This window comes from Phoxinus phoxinus, assembly GCF_949152265.1.
Source record: "Phoxinus phoxinus genome assembly, chromosome: 1".
Classification (NCBI taxonomy): domain Eukaryota; kingdom Metazoa; phylum Chordata; class Actinopteri; order Cypriniformes; family Leuciscidae; genus Phoxinus; species Phoxinus phoxinus.
The window spans coordinates 28,755,441-28,774,026 of NC_136876.1; the positions used below are offsets into that span (position 1 = coordinate 28,755,441).

Sequence of the window (18,586 nt, forward strand, 5' to 3'; positions counted from 1 at the left end):
AGTCTATCCTTCATGTCAAAACTATTTTAAGAGTATTTTAAAGCGGCTTGCCGCCAGCCGGCCGCAGTCCATTAGACAGAGGCAACCGCCAGAGAAAATGAAGCAGTCGGACCGCCGGCGATTTGCCGGCGGCATCTCGCTAGAAATGCGAGTGACGTATTCGGCGGCAAACGTTGTATCCCGCCAGCGGGACGCACCTAGCAAAGAGTATAGAAGATACATGTCAATATAAGTTCGTTGCCTATAGCCGACAGCTTAGGGCCGGAGGTAAATAGAAGCCGTGCGGATGTTTTTTGCTATCTGGGACTCTGCTTCTGAGCTGGGACAAGACTGACATCACCTGAAGGTTTGATCATTAAGTCTCCATGCAGCAATATTCTCTACATTGTGATAAAAAAGAATAATAATATGTAACTGTCAGTTGCCTTACCACACGGTGAAAACTGTAGATGATATATAGCTTTTGCAAGTAAAATTATTAGTCACTGTACAATTTATAGTGAAATGTGCAGTGAAATAACATTCCTTGTGCAAGACATCACATGATTATTTTATAGAAACAATTTGCGCTTCTCATTTTTGTTACCAGAAATATACATTTGTGTTTTGTGATACAAGTTAATATTTGTTGCATTATTTGAGTATAATTTGTGTTACCTAATGATGTTTAGTCCCTGTGCACCGTCTTTACGAGTTTTGGCATGTTTTCCAATTAGGCCAATTATGAATATGATCACCTCAATGAACAAGCAGATTTTGGTAGTTCAATTAGAATATTACTTATATTAACATTATACCATGAAATAAAATATATGTTCATGAATTTTTAAATATACAGGCACTACATGCCATCCACACTGTATTCCTGGTCAGCATATTGTTGCTGTTTCTTTACCATATACAGGATACATTTTACAATGTATCATTTTTCTAATGTAATATATAACCAGAATATTAATCTTACATGTCTCTCTTCTTTTCCCTAGCGTGCAAGATTTTCCCTCTCCCTCCATGTCTCCCACTCTACATACAGGGCTGGTAAGGCTCATTTTGACCTATGCCCTCCGAGCATGGAGTGATGTCACACATCTGCGTTTCCACGGGATTCGCCCTTCTCCATATGACCCATCAGCACAGACAGACATCAAAGTCACCTTCGCCAGTGGCTACCATGAGGATGGATGTCCTTTTGATGGCAAGGGAGGCACACTGGCAAAATGCATTCTTCCCAGGAAAGGAAGATCTTGCAGGTGACACACACTTTGATGATGGAGAGAGCTGGAGCTATGGAGGTACATTAAATGCTAGACATATTTATCCAATGTTGTTATTCACAGATATTCGTAGATGGATTAAAAGAAAACAAGATGGGTCAGGAGTGCTTCAAAGTTTTGTTTCCTTTCACAGATAGGAGCAGCAATACAGATTTATTCACAGTTGCAGTGCATGAGTTTGGTCATGCTTTAGGCCTGTTTCACTCCTCCAATGATTCCATCATGAAGCCTTATTACTATGGGCCTTACTATGGCCCTGTGGGAGACGTGCACAGCTACACCTTACCCCTTGATGACAGACTGAGAATACAGGCACTCTATGGTACTCCCTAATATGTGAATGAATAAATAAATTAATCTGTTCATTTCTGTAAGGAAGAAACAACTGTGTTTAATATACAGGAAAAATACCAGATTTGAAACCTTCTCCATCGGTTTCTGCACCCACAACTATTCTGCCCCATTTCTCGACCCCTGCTCCTCCACATGCTCCCTATCAGTGAGTAACACTGTGATCATGAAAGGTTTGACAATGGTTGTTATATTTTATATCTTAATGATTTTCTCTTTTTTAGCCCAGCAGCCTCTGCTGATCGCTGTCTGGGAGGTTATGGTGCAATCGCTAATATCAGAGCAGAGGTTTTCTTTTTTAGAGGTATGATGTTTGAATTATACTACCATTCAAATCTTTGGCGTCGGTAATATTTTTGAAAGAAGTCTCTTATGCTCATCGAGGCTGCTTTTATTTGATAGAAAACAGTAAAAACAGTAATATTGAGAAATATTTTTAAAATGTAAAATAAATGTTTTCCATTGTAATATATGTTCAAATCTATTTTATTCCCGGGATGGAAAAGCTGAATGTCCAGCATCATTACTCCAGTCTTCAGTGTCACATGATCCTTTAGAAATCATTCTAATTTGATGATTTGCTGCTCACGAAAAAAAACAACTTATTATTATGAATGTTGAAAATGGTTGCGTTGCATGCTTAATATTTTTGTGGGATCTGTGATAAAAATGTTCAGAATTCTGTGAAGAAGTGTTCAAAAGAACAGAATTTATTTGAAATAGAAAACAATGTGAAGATGAATGTCTTTGCTGTCATTTGATCAATTTAGTGCATCCTTGCTGAATTTAAGTGTTCACTTCTTTTAAAAGACAACAACAACTTTTGAACATTTGTAGACTGTGTAAAAGTATCAGAGGGACTTTCCTTTGGCGTATCCTCAACATATCCTGAAAATAATTGTTAGAAAGGTAGTGTAAGAAAAGATTATGAGGAAGTTGAAGATCTCAAAGATTAAGTTTATTCCAGCAGTGGCAATGGGTTCACCGGACGTCAAAATGAACCCAGAACATCCAAATCTCAAACCTTTTATCCTGTTTTACCACTCTTAATGTAAATTAAATCGCTCCTTTTGTAACAGCTGTGGTCTGTATGTTAATGAGATTGAGACACCCCATTGTCTGAAATGGTTCTCTGTGTGTGTCCCACACCCATTCCCATTCTACAATTGATGACCATTGCTCAGCAATCAGGATGTGATCAACTCAGGAGGTGAAGAAACTATATAACTTGACTTTACTCTTCTAATCAAGCCATTTTGGGGATGAGCTCATTCTAAAATATACCATGGAGTGGAATCTGGATCGAGGCAGACTACAATTTCTTACAGTATCAAAATTATAAATGAAAGAAAATATTGTTTCAAACCATTCTCTTTTTATTAGGTCCACACTATTGGAGGGTACATCATTCAGGCTCATTAATGTCCTTGACTCCAGCTCTGATCCACAGCTTCTGGATCGGTTTGCCTCCAGAAACATCCAGAGTTGATGCTGCATATGAGAGAAGAGATGGATATATTGTATTCTTTATTGGTAAGAATGAATAAATAGACCCAAAATGTAAAAATATGTGTATTTAAACAAGTGAGTGAGTACAAGCAATAGTTATTTTATTTTCATACTATAGGGGCTATTGACTGAAATTGAGTGTAAGCAGAAAGGTTGAGAGGATATAGTGGTTGACAAGCAAGATTTTTACTGGCTGTTGTACTCAGGAGTCTTTTTCATTCTGTTCTTTTCTCAGGTAATCAGTACTTGGTATTTAAAAACACAATGTCACTCCCTGGGTACCCACGACCACTTTCAGATTGGGGTTTACGCTCTTCTGCGGTGCAGGTTATAGAGAGAGTGGAGGCAGTATTTGTGTGGCCGCACAATGGGAGGACGTACCTGTTCAGTGGTGGAGAGTACTGGAGGTCTGATGAGGCGGGAACAGAGAGGAAGCTGGAGGAGGGGTACCCTAAACTGGCATCCATCTGGGGGATGCCCTCTAGCCCTGATGATATCATTGGATTTCTAGATGGTAAGATGCGTCTTTTATCATAAAATATTTTATTTTTAATGATTTCCATTTGTATTTTTTTTTCTCCCGAACCAACCTCAAACCTTTTTATCCACAATTCCCTCAGGAGACACCTACTTCTTTAAAGATTCAAACTACTGGATTTTTAAAAGAGGGGGCCTGGAGCATGAATCTGCTTTCACGAAAGTCCATTGACTGGATGAAATGTGATGGTAACCGTTCAACTCACACACCTGAGATTCCCAGAAGAGACAGAGACTGTAGTTGTGTCCAGAGTTCAGCAGCTGGAATATGTGCTTTGTTAGCTGTCATATATTCAATTATGGTAGTTTGTATTTTGGATCTTACATGATAATATTCATATTATTTGTGTAGTATTTACTGCGATTTTTAATGTTTTGACTGTGTAGTTAGTAAAAATTATTTTAGCTATCAATGAATTAGTCATCATCTGGGATGGTAAAGTGTCCAATGATTCCTTACTTCAGAATCCAAGCAGATGCGGTGTGTAATCGTGGTATTGTTTGCCTACTGTTTCTTGAATACTGTGTATTCGGATATCTTACTCATTATTTGACATATACTGCTTTTAACATATAGAATATGTTACAGTACATAGCCTACTAAATGGTCAGTGTTTTGAAGAACTCTAGCCTAGAGGGTCTCAAAACTAACACACTATGGACTAAAAGCCATGAAACAATACTTAAATAAAACCCATATTGTGTCAGGCTTATTCTGTGTGTTTTTTACTCAATTACAACCAAAGTTAATTAAGCCAGGTTAACACTGTATTATATTATATTTATTATTTAATTATATAAAATATATAGTTTTTTTAACTGTATTTTGATCAAACAAATACAGCCTTGCAGCAGAAGAGACTTGTGTCAAAAACACACTTGCATTGTCACAGCAAGTGAAGGATGAAGTGTGTTACGATATGATCAAACATATATCAGAAAATGCATTAAATATAATCTTAAAACTTTACAATGGAAATTGTTATGGGAATTTATAGGCCTATTGCTTTGACATCAAAAATATGCAAAGTAATGGAAAGAATGGTTATGTCTCGAGTATTATTTTATTTGGAGACCAGAAATTTGATGCATCCGTATCAGAGTGGGTTCAAAAAAGGGATGTACAGTAGTACACTAGATGCAGTTGTATGCTTGGAGAATGAAATAAGGAAAGCTCATGTGAATAAAGAAGCGGTAAAAGGAGTATTTCTTGACATTGAGAAAGCATATGACATGGTGTGTAAAGAAGGACTGCTAATTAAATTAGATTGAATGGGCATCAAGGGGAGATTATACAACTGGGTTATGGATTTCCTGCAATAACGAACCATTCAAGTGAGAGTATTGAATACTCTGATATTTATCAAATAGAGAATAGACAATGGACCCTGTAGTGTTTGTAGCCCCACACTTTTTAATATGATGATAAATGCAGGATAGATGTTGTTGAAAACTGGGATAATCAAAGGGGATTTCGGCTTTCAGTCGCTAAAACCCATTTGTTTTTCAAAACAGAAGAAAACTCCTGAAGTTAAATTAAAATGATATAATCAAACATTAGAGCAAGTAACACTAATTAGGTACCTGGGAGTGTGGATGGATTCCAAATTAACATTTGGGTCTCATATTTAGAAGCTAGTTGATAAATGTAAGAAAGGAGTTACTGTAATGAGGTGTTTGGCAGGAGTGGATGGAGTGCTACAAGGCATTCTCTTAAAAGGCTATACTGTGCATTAATTAGGTCATCAATTGATTATTGTAGAATAATATATGGCTCAGCATCAACCTTACTGCTTACTAACATAGAGGTGATTCAAAACCAAGCCATTAGAATATGTTGTGGAGCTTTTAGATCCTCTCCTGTGACAGCTTTGCAGGTAAATGGGTGAAATGGCACTTGACATTCGTGAAATTCAGCTAAATGGTATATTGGACTGTTGTTAAAGGTAATTTTACAAACCACCCTGTCAAAAAAATATTGGAAAACTGCTGGGAATATGAGAAGACAGCAGGCAAGCAGGCTCAAGAAATAGGCATCAGTAATATCAATATTAGCCCCTCAGTGGCTCCATCCACCGTGGCTCTTCTCCATGCCAACAGTTGATCTGCAAATACTTAAAGGGTTAGTTCACCCAAAAATGAAAATAATGTCATTAATGACTCACCCTCATGTCGTTCTAAGCCCGTAAGACCTCCGTTCATCTTCGGAACACAGTTTAAGATATTTTAGATTTAGTCCGAGAGATTTCTGTCCCTCCATTGAAGCTGTATATACAGTATACTGTCCATGTCCATAAAGGTAATATAAACATCATCAAAGTAGTCCATGTGACATCAGTGGGTTAGTTAGAAGTTTTTGAAGCATCGAAAATACTTTTTGGTCCAAAAATAACACAAAATAAGACTTTATTCAGCATTGTATTCTCTCCCGGGTCTAATAAATAAAAACCAGAAGTATGTTTCAAAAGAGATAATAGTGCAGCAGTATTAAAATATTGAATACTTAAATTTTTTCAAAATGTATACAGATGGTTCTGACCCAGAAACATGGGTGTGCAGCCGCTGCAGTGTTTTTCTCACTTTATAAATCAATCTGCAAAAAGAACTGCTAACATTATATCAGTCTATGCAACAGAGATGGTTGCTATTTAGATAGTTTCACAGTAGGTGGAAGAAATCCAACCTACAACAGTAGTAATCTGTTCAGATTCATTTCTGTTCAGATTCATTCAGAATCTAGGCATTAATAGAAGTAAGTTTGTATCTGCCAAATGAGAATTAGAGTATAACTTTTTTGGGTGCCTGCTCATGCTGGAGTGAAGGGAAACGAGGAGGTGGACAAGATAGTTAAACAGGCTCTTAAGCACACAAATATAGACACATACCTTTGTGTAAATCACAAATGAAAGGGTTAATTAAAGTAGCTGTCTGTGAGATATGAGAATTGGACACTTTACTCTTAAAGGGGTGGTAAAATGCCATTTTCACAAGATGTAAAATAAATCTCTGATGTCCCCAGAGTGTGTGTGTGAAGTTTTAGCACAAAATACCCCACAGATATTTTTATATAGCATGTTAAAGTTGTCACTTTTTGGGGGTTTGCAAAAAACGCACAGTTTTGTGCCTGGCCCTTTAAATGCAAACGAGCTGCTGCAGAGGGCGGGGTTTCAAGAGTGTGTGTGTGTGTGTGTGTGTGTGTGTGTGTGTGTGTGTGTGTGTGTGTGTGTGTGTGTGTGTGTGTGTGTGTGTGTGTGTGTGTGTGTGTGTGTGTGTGTGTGTGTGTGTGTGCTGATGTAGAGTTAACTATCTTCAATTAGGATATTCTGTCATGATAATCTATAAATCTCTCGTATAGGAACTGTTGTGAGATGCACACAGAGTGACTTTCTATTGCATGTGAAAAGCTGGATGCTAAAGTTTGAGCTGACTCACAAATGTACTCTTAATCATACAACAACTTTTCCTCTTCTGAACATGGACTGCGTGTTCCCGGGGGCGGGGTTTATGTACATTTTAGGGTTGCTGATGTCACTAACACGGGAGGAATGTCGTGTTGTCCCTTCCAGCCGTTTGTTGTAGTCCCTTTCTTTAAAAGCAAATATCTTCCTTTGCTTTGAACTTTGAGCGTTGTAACTTTGCAGATGTTGTTTATGCTCAGACAGCAACATTACACACTAACTAAAGTTAGAAAAGTGAAATCATACTTTACCACCCCTTTAATAAATCACTCCAGCTGATAGGAAAACATGAATCCGGTCAGTGTAATCATTGTGAACTTCCAGAAGAGCATGTGTTGTTCTTACAGTCTGATTAACTGTAGGGCATGAAAGTGAGACTTTGAAAGAGGAATTACAATCTGCTGGCATTAATTCTCATAAAATGTGCTAAACACAAACAGTTCTTATAAAGGTTAAAAAGCTCTTATAAGTTTCCTGAAAATAACAAAGTTATATAATAGAATATAGGTAGAATTATTATTATTATCATTATTTTATTTTTTCTTTGACGGCGTTGCCTCACACTCCATCCCAGTAGGTGGCGGAATATGCACCTTAAGCTGGTTTGCTAACCGCCATAAAACATCAAAAGAAGAAGACGAGTACAGTGCGTGAATGGAATTGTGGGAAATGTAGTCCTCAGTCATTCCCCGAAACTTCTCGCGAGGTCGACACGATGACGTCCAAATAAGCGTTACCTGATCATTCTACCCAACGTTGCGTACATCGTTTTTATTTTTACAAGGATTATCTGATATTGAATCGTTGGGAATCCGCTAGCAGTGCCACATTTGTTCGGTCTTTGGTCTGTAAAGGTTCTACTTTTGTTCTCGCCCTGAGCGGAATCACAGAGGTACGTAGCGCACACGCAACAGAAGCTTAATGGCCAGTTAGCATGCTGTACTGTAGAGTGGTCCTGTTAGCCCAAAGACACAGTTAGCGCGCTAAAACAACCCAAATTCTGATATACAAGTAAACACTGCTGGTATTTATAACATAAACAGTATAAGTGAAAGTGAATAAGCGGACAGTGGTGTGAAGGAAGTATTAGCAGTAACTGAACGTTGCATGAGGCCTCGGCCTGCTGCTGGTTTAAGACTGTTCTTCATCTTATGCTCGCGATACAGTGTCTCTCTGTTAAAATACAGTGAGCAGCCTACCTAGTAACGTTACCTAGACAGCATGTTGGGCATAATATGGGCTATTTTGGAGCGTTTAACACGACTTTAATGCTTTCTTAGGAGGCTTATGTGATTCATTGTCATAACTTTGAGCACGTTTCAACGTATTTGATCAATTGTGTAGAACACACCACATCACAAGTTTCTGTAAATGACCTACAAATAACACTTTGGATGTCTTGCTTATTTATTGAAACATACTGCTTTACTTTCCATACTCGTGTCGTGTGGTTTCATGAGCTAGCGACTACGAGTAATTCAGATGATTTCCCCCCCGGCCATGTCTTAGACAAACTGCTGAATTTGGATTAATGTGGATCGCAGTACATTAACCCTCAAAGACCCAAGCATTGATATATATGTACATATTTGCATGTATGTAGAAATACAGACATTCGTATTCGTACAAATTCGCTGTATAATAATACAATTCATATTGTTTAGGCACAATTTGCTTCGGAGTATAATTTCGAAAAACGTTGCAAAATGAAGATTTCTGGGCATTTTAGGCTTTCACCACTTTATTTTTTTTTTATTTTTTTGCTATGCGATCTCGCAACATAATACGGCACACAAATTAATAAAAAATAATAATACTCAATATCAACCAGTAAGAATACAGTCGTGAAAGTAAAAACTAAGTCGAAACTTACTTTGTAAATAGATACATTTGTTCCTAGAATTGTGTCAGCTGACTGGTGCAGTTTTGTTTGTTTTGTTTGAGCTGTTTTATATGCAAAGTATGGAACTTGCCTCCTCCAAAACGTTTTTTTGTGATACATTTCAGAGTGCCTGCTGCTGTTGTGTATTATTCAATTGCTTCATACAACCATTGCCATTCTGCTAGGGTCTCCATGCAATACTTGCATTTTTGCAATATCAAGACAGCCCCTTAGTTTGTTCCTTTGTCATTTCTGTTTAAGATGTTTTTGCTCCATTGTGTTCAGTTTGTAAACAGAAACTAAAACTTAAGTTCCTTCTCTATTAACTATTTGCATGCTTAAGTTGTACTCCTAAAAAATCAAGATCAATCACATTATTTTCATGGTTAAAGCTCACCATTAACCTTGTTTTCATATATCATTTTAGCAAGAAGCATATGTATAATTTGTGTAATGGCTTTCGCAAATGCAGAAGGCGCCATAATATCTCCCAGCAGCACTCGTTTATTTACATTATTCATGTATCAAATGCTTTTATTCAAGGCAAATTAAAAACTAAAAATGCGATAAGAAAAGTTTTTTAGTTCACTGTCAAGTTCTCATTTTCTTTCTAAACTCTCAGAGCAGAGATGTATAATGGTATCGGGCTGACCACGCCGCGAGGCAGTGGCACGAACGGCTATGTTCAGCGGAATCTCTCCAGCGTACGCGTGAAGAGGAACAGGGATGAGCGCGGAGGAGAGCGGGATGAGAAAGACAGAGAGAGACTGGAGAGCCAGTTGAACAGACAACCTAATGCTGAAATCCTTGAGCACCAGAGGAAGAGACAGCTGGAGGTGAAATGTGCCGAGCTGCAGGACATGATGGAGGAGCAGGGGTGAGATGAAATCCTAATCTGAAGAGAATTCTTCATACGATTTTGTGTTAATGGTCTGCACATAGAGATTGTAGCCTATGTATTTCCTCCCAGTGGCTTCTGAACTCTCAGTATCAAATTTAAATCGAGGAACATGTCAGTCACAATAAAAAAGTGGTATTATCCAAGTGGTAAAAGTTTCAGTACAAAACACCAAATCAGCGTATTAGAGTGATTTCTGAAGGATCGTCTTAATGAAAGCTTTGCCATCACAGGAATAAATTACATTTTTAAATATGTAAGAATAGTTGTTTTTAATTGTAATAATATTTCACAATATTCCCTTTTATACAGTGTTTTAACAAATAAATGCATCCTTGGTGAGCACGAGACGTTTCAAAAACATGTTTTTGTGTTGTTATGATCATTCTGAAAGAGCAAAGAGATCTTAAGAGTGACCTCTGACCAGTTCTTCTTGTGTGGCAGGTACTCTGCTGAGGAGATTGAAGAGAAAGTCAACACCTTTCGTTTGATGTTGCAAGAAAGAGAAGAACCTGCACCTCTTCCAACAGAGAAGCCAGTGTGAGTATTACTTCAGACCATTCAAACGGACATTTAGATTTTTAATGATGGCCTCTTTCTGTGCACTGCTGCTAGGTTTATTTTTTTCATCCATATTTTGCGCTCTTTAACAGTGTGACTGAGACTCATGCTCTGGCAGCTGCTAACCAGCAAAAAAATGACCGTCTGAGAGAAGCGTTTGGTATCAGCTCTGACTACGTTGATGGCTCATCCTTTCATCCTGACCGGAAGGAGCGAGAGAAGGAAAAGAGGGAGCAGGAGAGGCTGGAAAGAGAGAAACAGCAGCAGTACCAGTGAGTACTTTATCTTTTGAGATAAAAGAACTTGATGTACTATGAAGATGTACTGTAAGTTTCAGAAGTCAAAGCTTTTGTGTTATACCATATCTAAGTACTTACTGTTCTATCTGTTTCTCACCATTTTCTTTCAGGATTGTTGAGTCTAATGATTCAGATTCATCAACTGAGCGAAAAAAGAGCCGTAAGAAGAAGAAAAAGAAAAACAAAGGCAGAGAGAGGTAAATTGGAGAATGAAGGAGGAATTTGGAATGCTTAACATAAGTTTAAAGAGAATAATTATGAATACATTTTCACTCTTAGCTCTGAGAGCCCCTCACCTTCCCCTCGGCGAGAGAAGAAAAAGGACAAGAGGAAGAAAAAGAAAAGGTTTCATTTAATGCTTCTAATTTTGTTCACTTGCATAACAATATGCTTTTAATTATTCTTATGTTGCCCTCTAGGCAAGAAGATAAAATGAATACACCTACATTTATTTTATGAAATCTATTTAATTGAGTCAGTATGAAATAAATAATGATATTTTTAATTTGTAAACTGTTCTCAAGTCTTAAGTTGCTGCACATTATTCATAAACCAGCCAGGAGAAGGTTTAATTCAATATATGGTCATGTGGTAATAATACAAACATAATGTAATTTTTAATATTTATTTGTAGACCTGGATACATTTTATTTTATGTTACAATTTTTATTATAGTCTTCGGTGATATTTTCTACACTGGACACAGCGCAACTTTACACAACAAATTCCTGACAGTAAACTGATGCCGTTCTATTTTTGACGTACTCTAAGCACTCACGCTACATCTGAACACAGAACAAATTAATTTAATATGTTCGCTTTGTTGCATCTGGTGTAGACGCAGTACAATTTGTTTTTGTTTTTAATTGCTCAAATAACAAAAATCTTTGCTTTTAGGGAGGGGTCAGTGAAGAGTGACACTGAGAGGTAGGTTTTCTCCTCATTGTTTTAAGTTACATATGAACAGATGACACGTTCTTTATTTACATTTAATTGTTATAATGTATCTGGCAACAGTTCGTCAGATGAAAGGGAAACATCCAAAAGAAAGAGAAAAAGGAGTGACAATGAGGCTCCTCCCAATAAGAGCCGAAAACAACAGAGTGCATCTTCCAGCCCAGCTCGCAGGTAACATGACACTAAATAAGGCCATGTGAACACTACATGACCTGACTTTTTTTTGTCATTTTATAGTGTTTACTAAGGGATAACTCTTTACATTGAGTTGCCTTTTATCTTTTTCTTATAGCGTTTGTAAATTCCACTCCAACTGCTTTCGTAACGTTAATAAATCTTTAATACATTACCGGTCATCCATGAATATAATTTCTGCCTGAGTCCTGTCGTATTTTCCACCGGCTGTAGAGGTGAAGACAACTCCCATGATTCCGCAAAATTAAGGCGTCATCAAGCTACACCTTTTGAATAAACGACCACTAGTGGTGAAAAATTACATGGTGTGCCTTTTAAATAGATTTATTTCAAATAGGTTTAAATTATATGGGAAATGTATGAATGCGTGTTCAGTGTTTGAGATGGTCTAGTTTATCAAAATGGTCTTAATTAGTGAAAATTAAAGTTCATGTTAATATATATGCATGCTTTTTGTTTTCAGCCAATCCCCTCAAAGAGGGAAGCAGCAGAATAAATCAGATTCTCGTCCTGATGAGGGGAGGAAAGGAAGATCCCCTGACAGGAGGCGACGTGGCCGTATTGAGGAAAGTCCAAAGAGGATGGAAGTCAAAGAGGTAATTCATTTGTTCTTTTGGAAGTCTTAGAAGCAAATGCACACAGTATTTGTTTATTTTGATTTATTCTTTTTACTTGGTGAATTCAACTAGTTCAATTCTTAGATTTGGTATTTCCTGTTACCTTACCTTAAACTTATTTATATATTATTAATTAAAAAAAAAAAATTATTATTTGTGTTTTTTTTTTGTGTTTTTTATTACACACAATGTCCATGTTAAATTACAGCCAAACACATTCAGATGGTGTCTTTGGCCATTGTCGCATATCACATCGTTTTTTTTGGAGCACTTCACCATAAGCATTGTTTTAAAATAGGTTGTCAAGTTAAAAATAGCCCAACATTTTAAAAATGCATCTAGAGACTCTAGCATTTAATGCCAGAACCTGTCATGAAAATGTTTGACTGACATGATTATTTAGGCCTTCCTTGAGCCAGATTAGTCAAGCAGTTGTTCAGGCAAACTAGTTGATTAAAAAAAATATTTGGTTTTGCATTGCTCTAAATCTTTATCTTTTAGAGATCACCAAGACGCTCAAGAACGCCTGAGCACAACAGAAGAGACAAAGGCCAAAAACTTGAGAGAGAACAAGTGCAAGAAAAACCTCAGAGAAAGCAACATAACTCTTCATCGCCATCTTCTCCACCAAAGCAGAGGCGGGATAGACGACCACGGAGTGAAGAGCGGGTGAAACCCCTTCAGACAAGACACAACTCCTCTTCACCATCTCCACCACGTAAGCAGCAGCGAGACCGAAGACAACGGAGCGAAGAGAGACAGAAACCCTCTCAGCAGAAAAGGCGTGACTCTTCGTCTCGCTCTCCGACTCCTAAGCTGCAGAGAGACAAGAACCAAGGGGATGATGGGAGAAAGAACAAAGGTCAAAGAAAACATGACTCATCCTCATCCCCGTCTCCTCCACGTAAAGATAGAACGAGAAGAGGACACAGTGGAGAGAAAGAAGCTTCCCTGAAGGACAGGGAAATGGAGAACCATGGGGACAGAGCGAGAGACAGACAGAGGAATAGCAATAGAGAAACAATCCTGTCTAGTAGAAAGGATGACCAAGGACGGGAGAGTGATAAAGGGAAGGAACGAAACCGATCTAGTGACCCCATATCTCCTGCTAAACGTTCACCTTGCGCCAATGGAGGGCAAAGAGAACGAGATCGTGAACTGGAGAAGGAGCGAGAAGAACAGAGAGACAAAGACAGAAGACGAGAGGAAGAGATGAAGGAAGAGGCTCTGAGAAAAGCCAGAGAGAGCGACAGAGAAAAGGAGAGAAATCGCACCAGGAGCCAAGAGGTGTCCCGATCAGACAGAAAGTCCTCTTTTAGTCAACCTGAGGACAGACGAGGTGCGAGAGGAAGTGAGCCAGAGCAAGAGGTGGGGAAGAAAGACAGGAAAATTGAAGAGGACAAGAGACAGGAGAGGAGTCCTCAAGACCAAAAGAAGGAGAAACAGACTCAAAAGGAAAAGCCTGGGAAGAAAGACAAAGCTGCAAGTAGTAGTAGTAGCAGCAGCAGCAGCAGCAGTAGTGGCAGCAGCAGCAGCGAGAGTGATAGTGACAGCTCCTCATCATCATCCTCCTCATCTTCCTCATCGTCATCATCCTCGGATGATGAAAAAAAGAAAAGTTCAAAAGACAGCAGCACAGCCAGTAAGTTGGTTCCTAACGCTGTCATCGCTCTGGCTATTGCACGTAGAGAGAAGGAGAATCGAGGAAGGGATGGGGAGAGGGATGAAGGCAAGAAGGTGTACCCTGCCACACAAAGACAGAGCTCACCTCCTGAGCCCCAGAGAAAAAGGGACAACTTTGATAAGAGACAAGTAGACATGGAGAGAGACCGGAGACCTGGAAACTCCTCGTCTCCCTCCACAGGAACCAAAGACCGTGGAAAAGAAAGGTACACTCCCACCGAGAGTTCCAGCCCGCCTCCTTCACCCCCTCAGAGAGGCCGGGATAGGTACACGCCTTCAGAAGAACCCAAATCTCAGAGCAGAGATCGTGGAGGCGAGCGATACACCCCGTCAGAGATGGAACGAGAGTCCTCACGCTCCTCTCCTGGCAGAGGAAGAGATCGACAGAGTGACCGAAAGAAAGACGTGTCACCTTTGTCTCAGAGGGGAAAAGAAAGGAACGACGTGTCACAGGTGAAACAGACAGTAGCTCGGCCTTCACCGAAACGCACCCCACCACGACAGTACCAGGACCCACAACGTTCACGTTCCCCCAGTCCGAGACGAGGAGCGAGAAGACCGTCACCTCCACGAAACTCATCGCCTTTCAGAAGGGACCGTAGCCGAGAACGTCTCAGAGAACGAGAGAGGGACCGATTTAGAGCAAGGCCAGGAGACAGAGAACGAGAGCGTTCCAGGGAGAGGAGAATGAGGAGCAGCAGATCCAGGAGTCCTCGAAGACCAAGTCCTCCCTACAGGTTAGTCAGATTACCATGTTGTTTTTTAGAAAAGCTAAACATTAAAAGTAGTCGCAGTAGGCAATTGAAACGGGTTGTTAAGTGATGTTGCAGTGTATTTCAAAATGGAAATTTTCACTTTAGATATGGAGCCAAATTATAGGAGGAGGAAAATAACATTAGAAAGATGGCAGCATCATTATTTAATCTTTACACAGAGAAAATCTTTATTAGAAAAATCTGTTGAACTTTGAATTTAGCAATCCTTGTTGCATTATTTCATGGTGACAAGAAAAAGCACTTTTCACAAATTAAGAAATGAGAAATGTACCTTGATTTATTTACATAAAAGTAATAATGCCAACATCTTGATTTGAGAGTCTTTACATGTATTAATAATTAGGAAAACATGGCCATTTAGCTAGTGCATTAGTTTTTTCACTTTTGGATTTCAGAAAGATACATCTACAAAGCTCTGTAAGGTAAAAAATTATCCTTAGAATGTCTTTTTTATTTTATTTTTTTAATGTAAAATCAGTGATTCCGTAAAATATGCCCCTCTGCAGTGGATACTACTTGATCTATGACCATGCTTCACATTTTACAAGGAGAAATTATAATACTTCCACTACAATCCCGGTGAGGCAAATCTTGGTTTGTTGAATACAAATTATAAAATGTGGGGAGAGCAACCACACTGCCCTAAGAGACATGAAACTTTTTACATGCATGTAGTTATAACTATATTTAACCTCTTGGTAGCTTCAAATGCAGTTGAAATGAACAAAATCCCTTCTTACAGATATCCCTGAAACTGATTCAGATCAATAGAATCTTATGAAACTCGATTTAGAGCAAGTTAATGCCTTAACCAAGCATTTCAGTGACATTCTGGCATGTTCTATGCAATTGTTTTGATAGAGGGAAATAATTTATTTCTGTGATGACAAAGCTGAATTTTCAGCATCATTACTTCAGTCTTCAGTATCACATGATCCTTCAGAAATCATTCTAAAATGATGATTTGGTGCTCAAGAATTAAGAGTCTTTCTTAATAGAAAGTTTAAAAGAACAGCATTTACTTGAAATTAAATATCTTGAAATATTAAATCCTTACTGTCACAAAGTATGAATGTCTTTCAAAAATAAATACTTACCGATATAAAATGCATTTATTATTTAGATGAATCCATTAGGAGTTTTTGAGCTGCACTGTTAGTGTAATTAGCAGAGTTTTAAATTAAGTTTAATATAATAACAAAAATGTATTGTAAGTGCGGTTATTACAAAATTTGTATCTCTCTACACCTAGGTTTCGTCGTTCACCCTCTCCAGTACGTCGGCGCAGAAATAGTCGTTCACTGTCAAGAGAAAGAGAAAGGGTGAGAGAGCAGGAGAGGAGGAATCGAGAGCGAGAGAGGCAGCGTGAACAGGAGAAAGAGAGAGAACGAGAGCAAGAACAAAGAAGGAGGGCACCCCCGAAAGATCCCACTCCTCCACGCCGCTCGTCGTCGTCATCCTCATCTTCCAGTTCGACCTCTTCATCCTCACCCTCTCCTCAAAGACAGGTGAAGGGGTTAAAGTCAACAGATGCAGATAAAAAGAGATCAAGGGAAATTGATGAACAGACAAGAAATAAGCAACCAGAAAAGAACTCCAAACATCCATCTCCCTCCCCTCCTCGTGAGACTCGTCTCCCTTCTAATCAATTGCATCATCGCTCTCACTCCCGTGAACTTCCTGCCCGTTCTAGATCACCAACGACCAACCAATCACAAAGCAGGGATCCACCAGGTGACCGATTAAAAGGCCAGACCCCGTCATCTGTCCATGAGCGGCACCACGAGCCATCAATGAAAGGAAAGACCGCAGTGAACGGGAAACCAGAGGAGAGCTCTGGCCAACAGCAGAAGAAGCAGGGAAGCAGCTCAAGTTCTTCATCATCTTCCTCATCATCGTCATCCTCATCGTCATCCTCATCATCATCCTCATCAGACAGCTCAGACACTGAAACAGAGAAAGGAAAAGGGTAAGTGCCTAGTCATTTAGCATTTATGTAGCTCAGTTTAATAGATGGAACTTCATTTTAATGTTTTTTTTCTAGGGGTGTTAAAGCAAGTACGAATGCTGGCAAGACGGCGAAAAGCAAAGCTTCTTCGTCGTCATCATCCTCATCAGAAAGTGAGCAAGAAGAGAAGAAAAGGTAGACTATTTTTGCTTGTTTTATTAATTGTTGATTTATTCCTCTACCAAAGGAATAATAGATTTTCCACCTCGAGTCAACAGAGAATCAAAATTGACTATTTACTTTCTCAGTTTATGAGCATGATCCAATGGTTTAAGCTACTGCTATAGTAGGGCTGCCATTATCAAATCCCAAAGGCTGCGATTTAAAGAATATGCACTGCATGTTTCAAAGTGAAGCCCAGTTCACAGTACATGCTGATCCACTTCAACCCATCTATGTATCTATGTATCTGTGTAGCATTATCTTCTGGAAATAAAAATAAAAAGTCCCCCAATTCAATATCCCTTTTCACACATAAATTGGCAAAATTCATGAAAAAAATAAACACTTGCGTCCCATTTTGCTGCTTTATTCTAAACCACCGTCTAAATATATTTTTTTAACTATGCAGTCCTCCACGGCCCAAAAGAGTGCCAGCAGACTCCCTGAGAGACTCTAGGTCACTCAGTTACTCCCCTCCAGCGAGGCAACGAAGACCTGCACATTCTCCACCCTCTCGACGGTTAGTTCTGAACACATCTATGTATTTCAGCACATACTATCATTTTCAACTGTTGTTATTACTAATACTGATCCACATGTTTTCCATCAACAGTGCAACCAGGAAGTCGAGAAGCAGATCTCCAGACAGTCGACGGAGGAAATGAGTGAACTGTTAACTTTTTTTGTTTTCTGGACTCTCCTATCTGACTCTCACTGGACTGGATCATCTCAGTATCACATGGATGAGACTAGAAATGTGACTAGTTATGGTGATATTTTCACCATTATTAGAGGAAGGTCTATTGAAACTTGGTTATTTGTAACTCATCCCAAAAGGGAGGATTTATTTTTACCTTTATTATGCTGTAATTAATGTAAGGAGGCCATCTGAGACACTGAAGCTCTCATCAACCATTGCTCTGTGCCAACAGATGCTATTTGTATACGTATACATACACATACACAAATCACACATGTTCAGTGGTTTTCTGTCTGCTACATTGTTCTTAATGTAGATGAACGTCTGTAATTTGGTGATCAGAATGGAAAATATTCTGTTCCTGCATATGTGGACCGCGTCTGTTCCTTTGTTTATTTGTTGGAAAAAAGAATTGTGAATAATAAAATGGCAGTAGAATATTCTTGTCTGAAATTTTAGTTTGTGGTGCTGAAGGAGAAGATATCAAATACACAGCACTATAATCTTTAAAGCTGTGTGCAATTTAATGAACTCTTTCAGTCGGCCGCCTCATATAAAGAGGTGGCCCTAGCCCGATCTCACACCTTTGTTAGAACCATTGTTATTATATGAGATGTTCAAATAAACATATCAGTGTTTTGATAGTGTGACTATTTTTATGCTTTGAGAAAATCAACCTACCAATTTCATTATAGTTGTTTAAACTCTGTCCAGATGTC

The 18,586-nt window shown here is 38.7% G+C and overlaps 1 protein-coding gene and 1 pseudogene across 2 annotated transcripts; both read left to right on the forward strand.

Annotated features, from left to right (window-relative positions):
* The first annotated feature begins 145 nt into the window (after nt 1–145).
* LOC307009295 (matrix metalloproteinase-25-like) lies at nt 146–3,962 on the forward strand (annotated as a pseudogene). The gene is made up of 8 exons (XR_013800721.1): nt 146–346; nt 987–1,292; nt 1,408–1,596; nt 1,677–1,773; nt 1,850–1,929; nt 3,009–3,158; nt 3,370–3,648; nt 3,755–3,962. The product of XR_013800721.1 is annotated as a matrix metalloproteinase-25-like (transcript).
* Nucleotides 3,963–7,774: 3,812 nt separating this feature from the next.
* srrm2 (serine/arginine repetitive matrix 2) lies at nt 7,775–18,511 on the forward strand. Its single transcript, XM_079608138.1, has 14 exons — nt 7,775–8,021; nt 9,634–9,888; nt 10,354–10,449; nt 10,563–10,742; nt 10,880–10,966; nt 11,049–11,114; nt 11,667–11,696; nt 11,787–11,897; nt 12,385–12,517; nt 13,040–14,958; nt 16,250–16,966; nt 17,042–17,140; nt 17,577–17,687; nt 17,781–18,511. Exons 2-14 carry the CDS (start codon nt 9,641–9,643, stop codon nt 17,830–17,832), a joined length of 3,849 nt encoding a protein of 1,282 aa, XP_079464264.1. The 5' UTR covers nt 7,775–8,021; nt 9,634–9,640; the 3' UTR covers nt 17,833–18,511.
* Nucleotides 18,512–18,586: the final 75 nt, after the last annotated feature.

Coding starts and splice junctions, on each gene's coding strand:
- srrm2 (XM_079608138.1), top strand. CDS start 9,641: ATGTATAATGGTATCGGGCTGACCACGCCGCGAGGCAGTGGCACGAAC. Junction 9,889..10,353: donor GACATGATGGAGGAGCAGGG/GTGAGATGAAAT, acceptor CTTGTGTGGCAG/GTACTCTGCTGAGGAGATTG. Junction 10,967..11,048: donor AAAAACAAAGGCAGAGAGAG/GTAAATTGGAGA, acceptor TTTCACTCTTAG/CTCTGAGAGCCCCTCACCTT.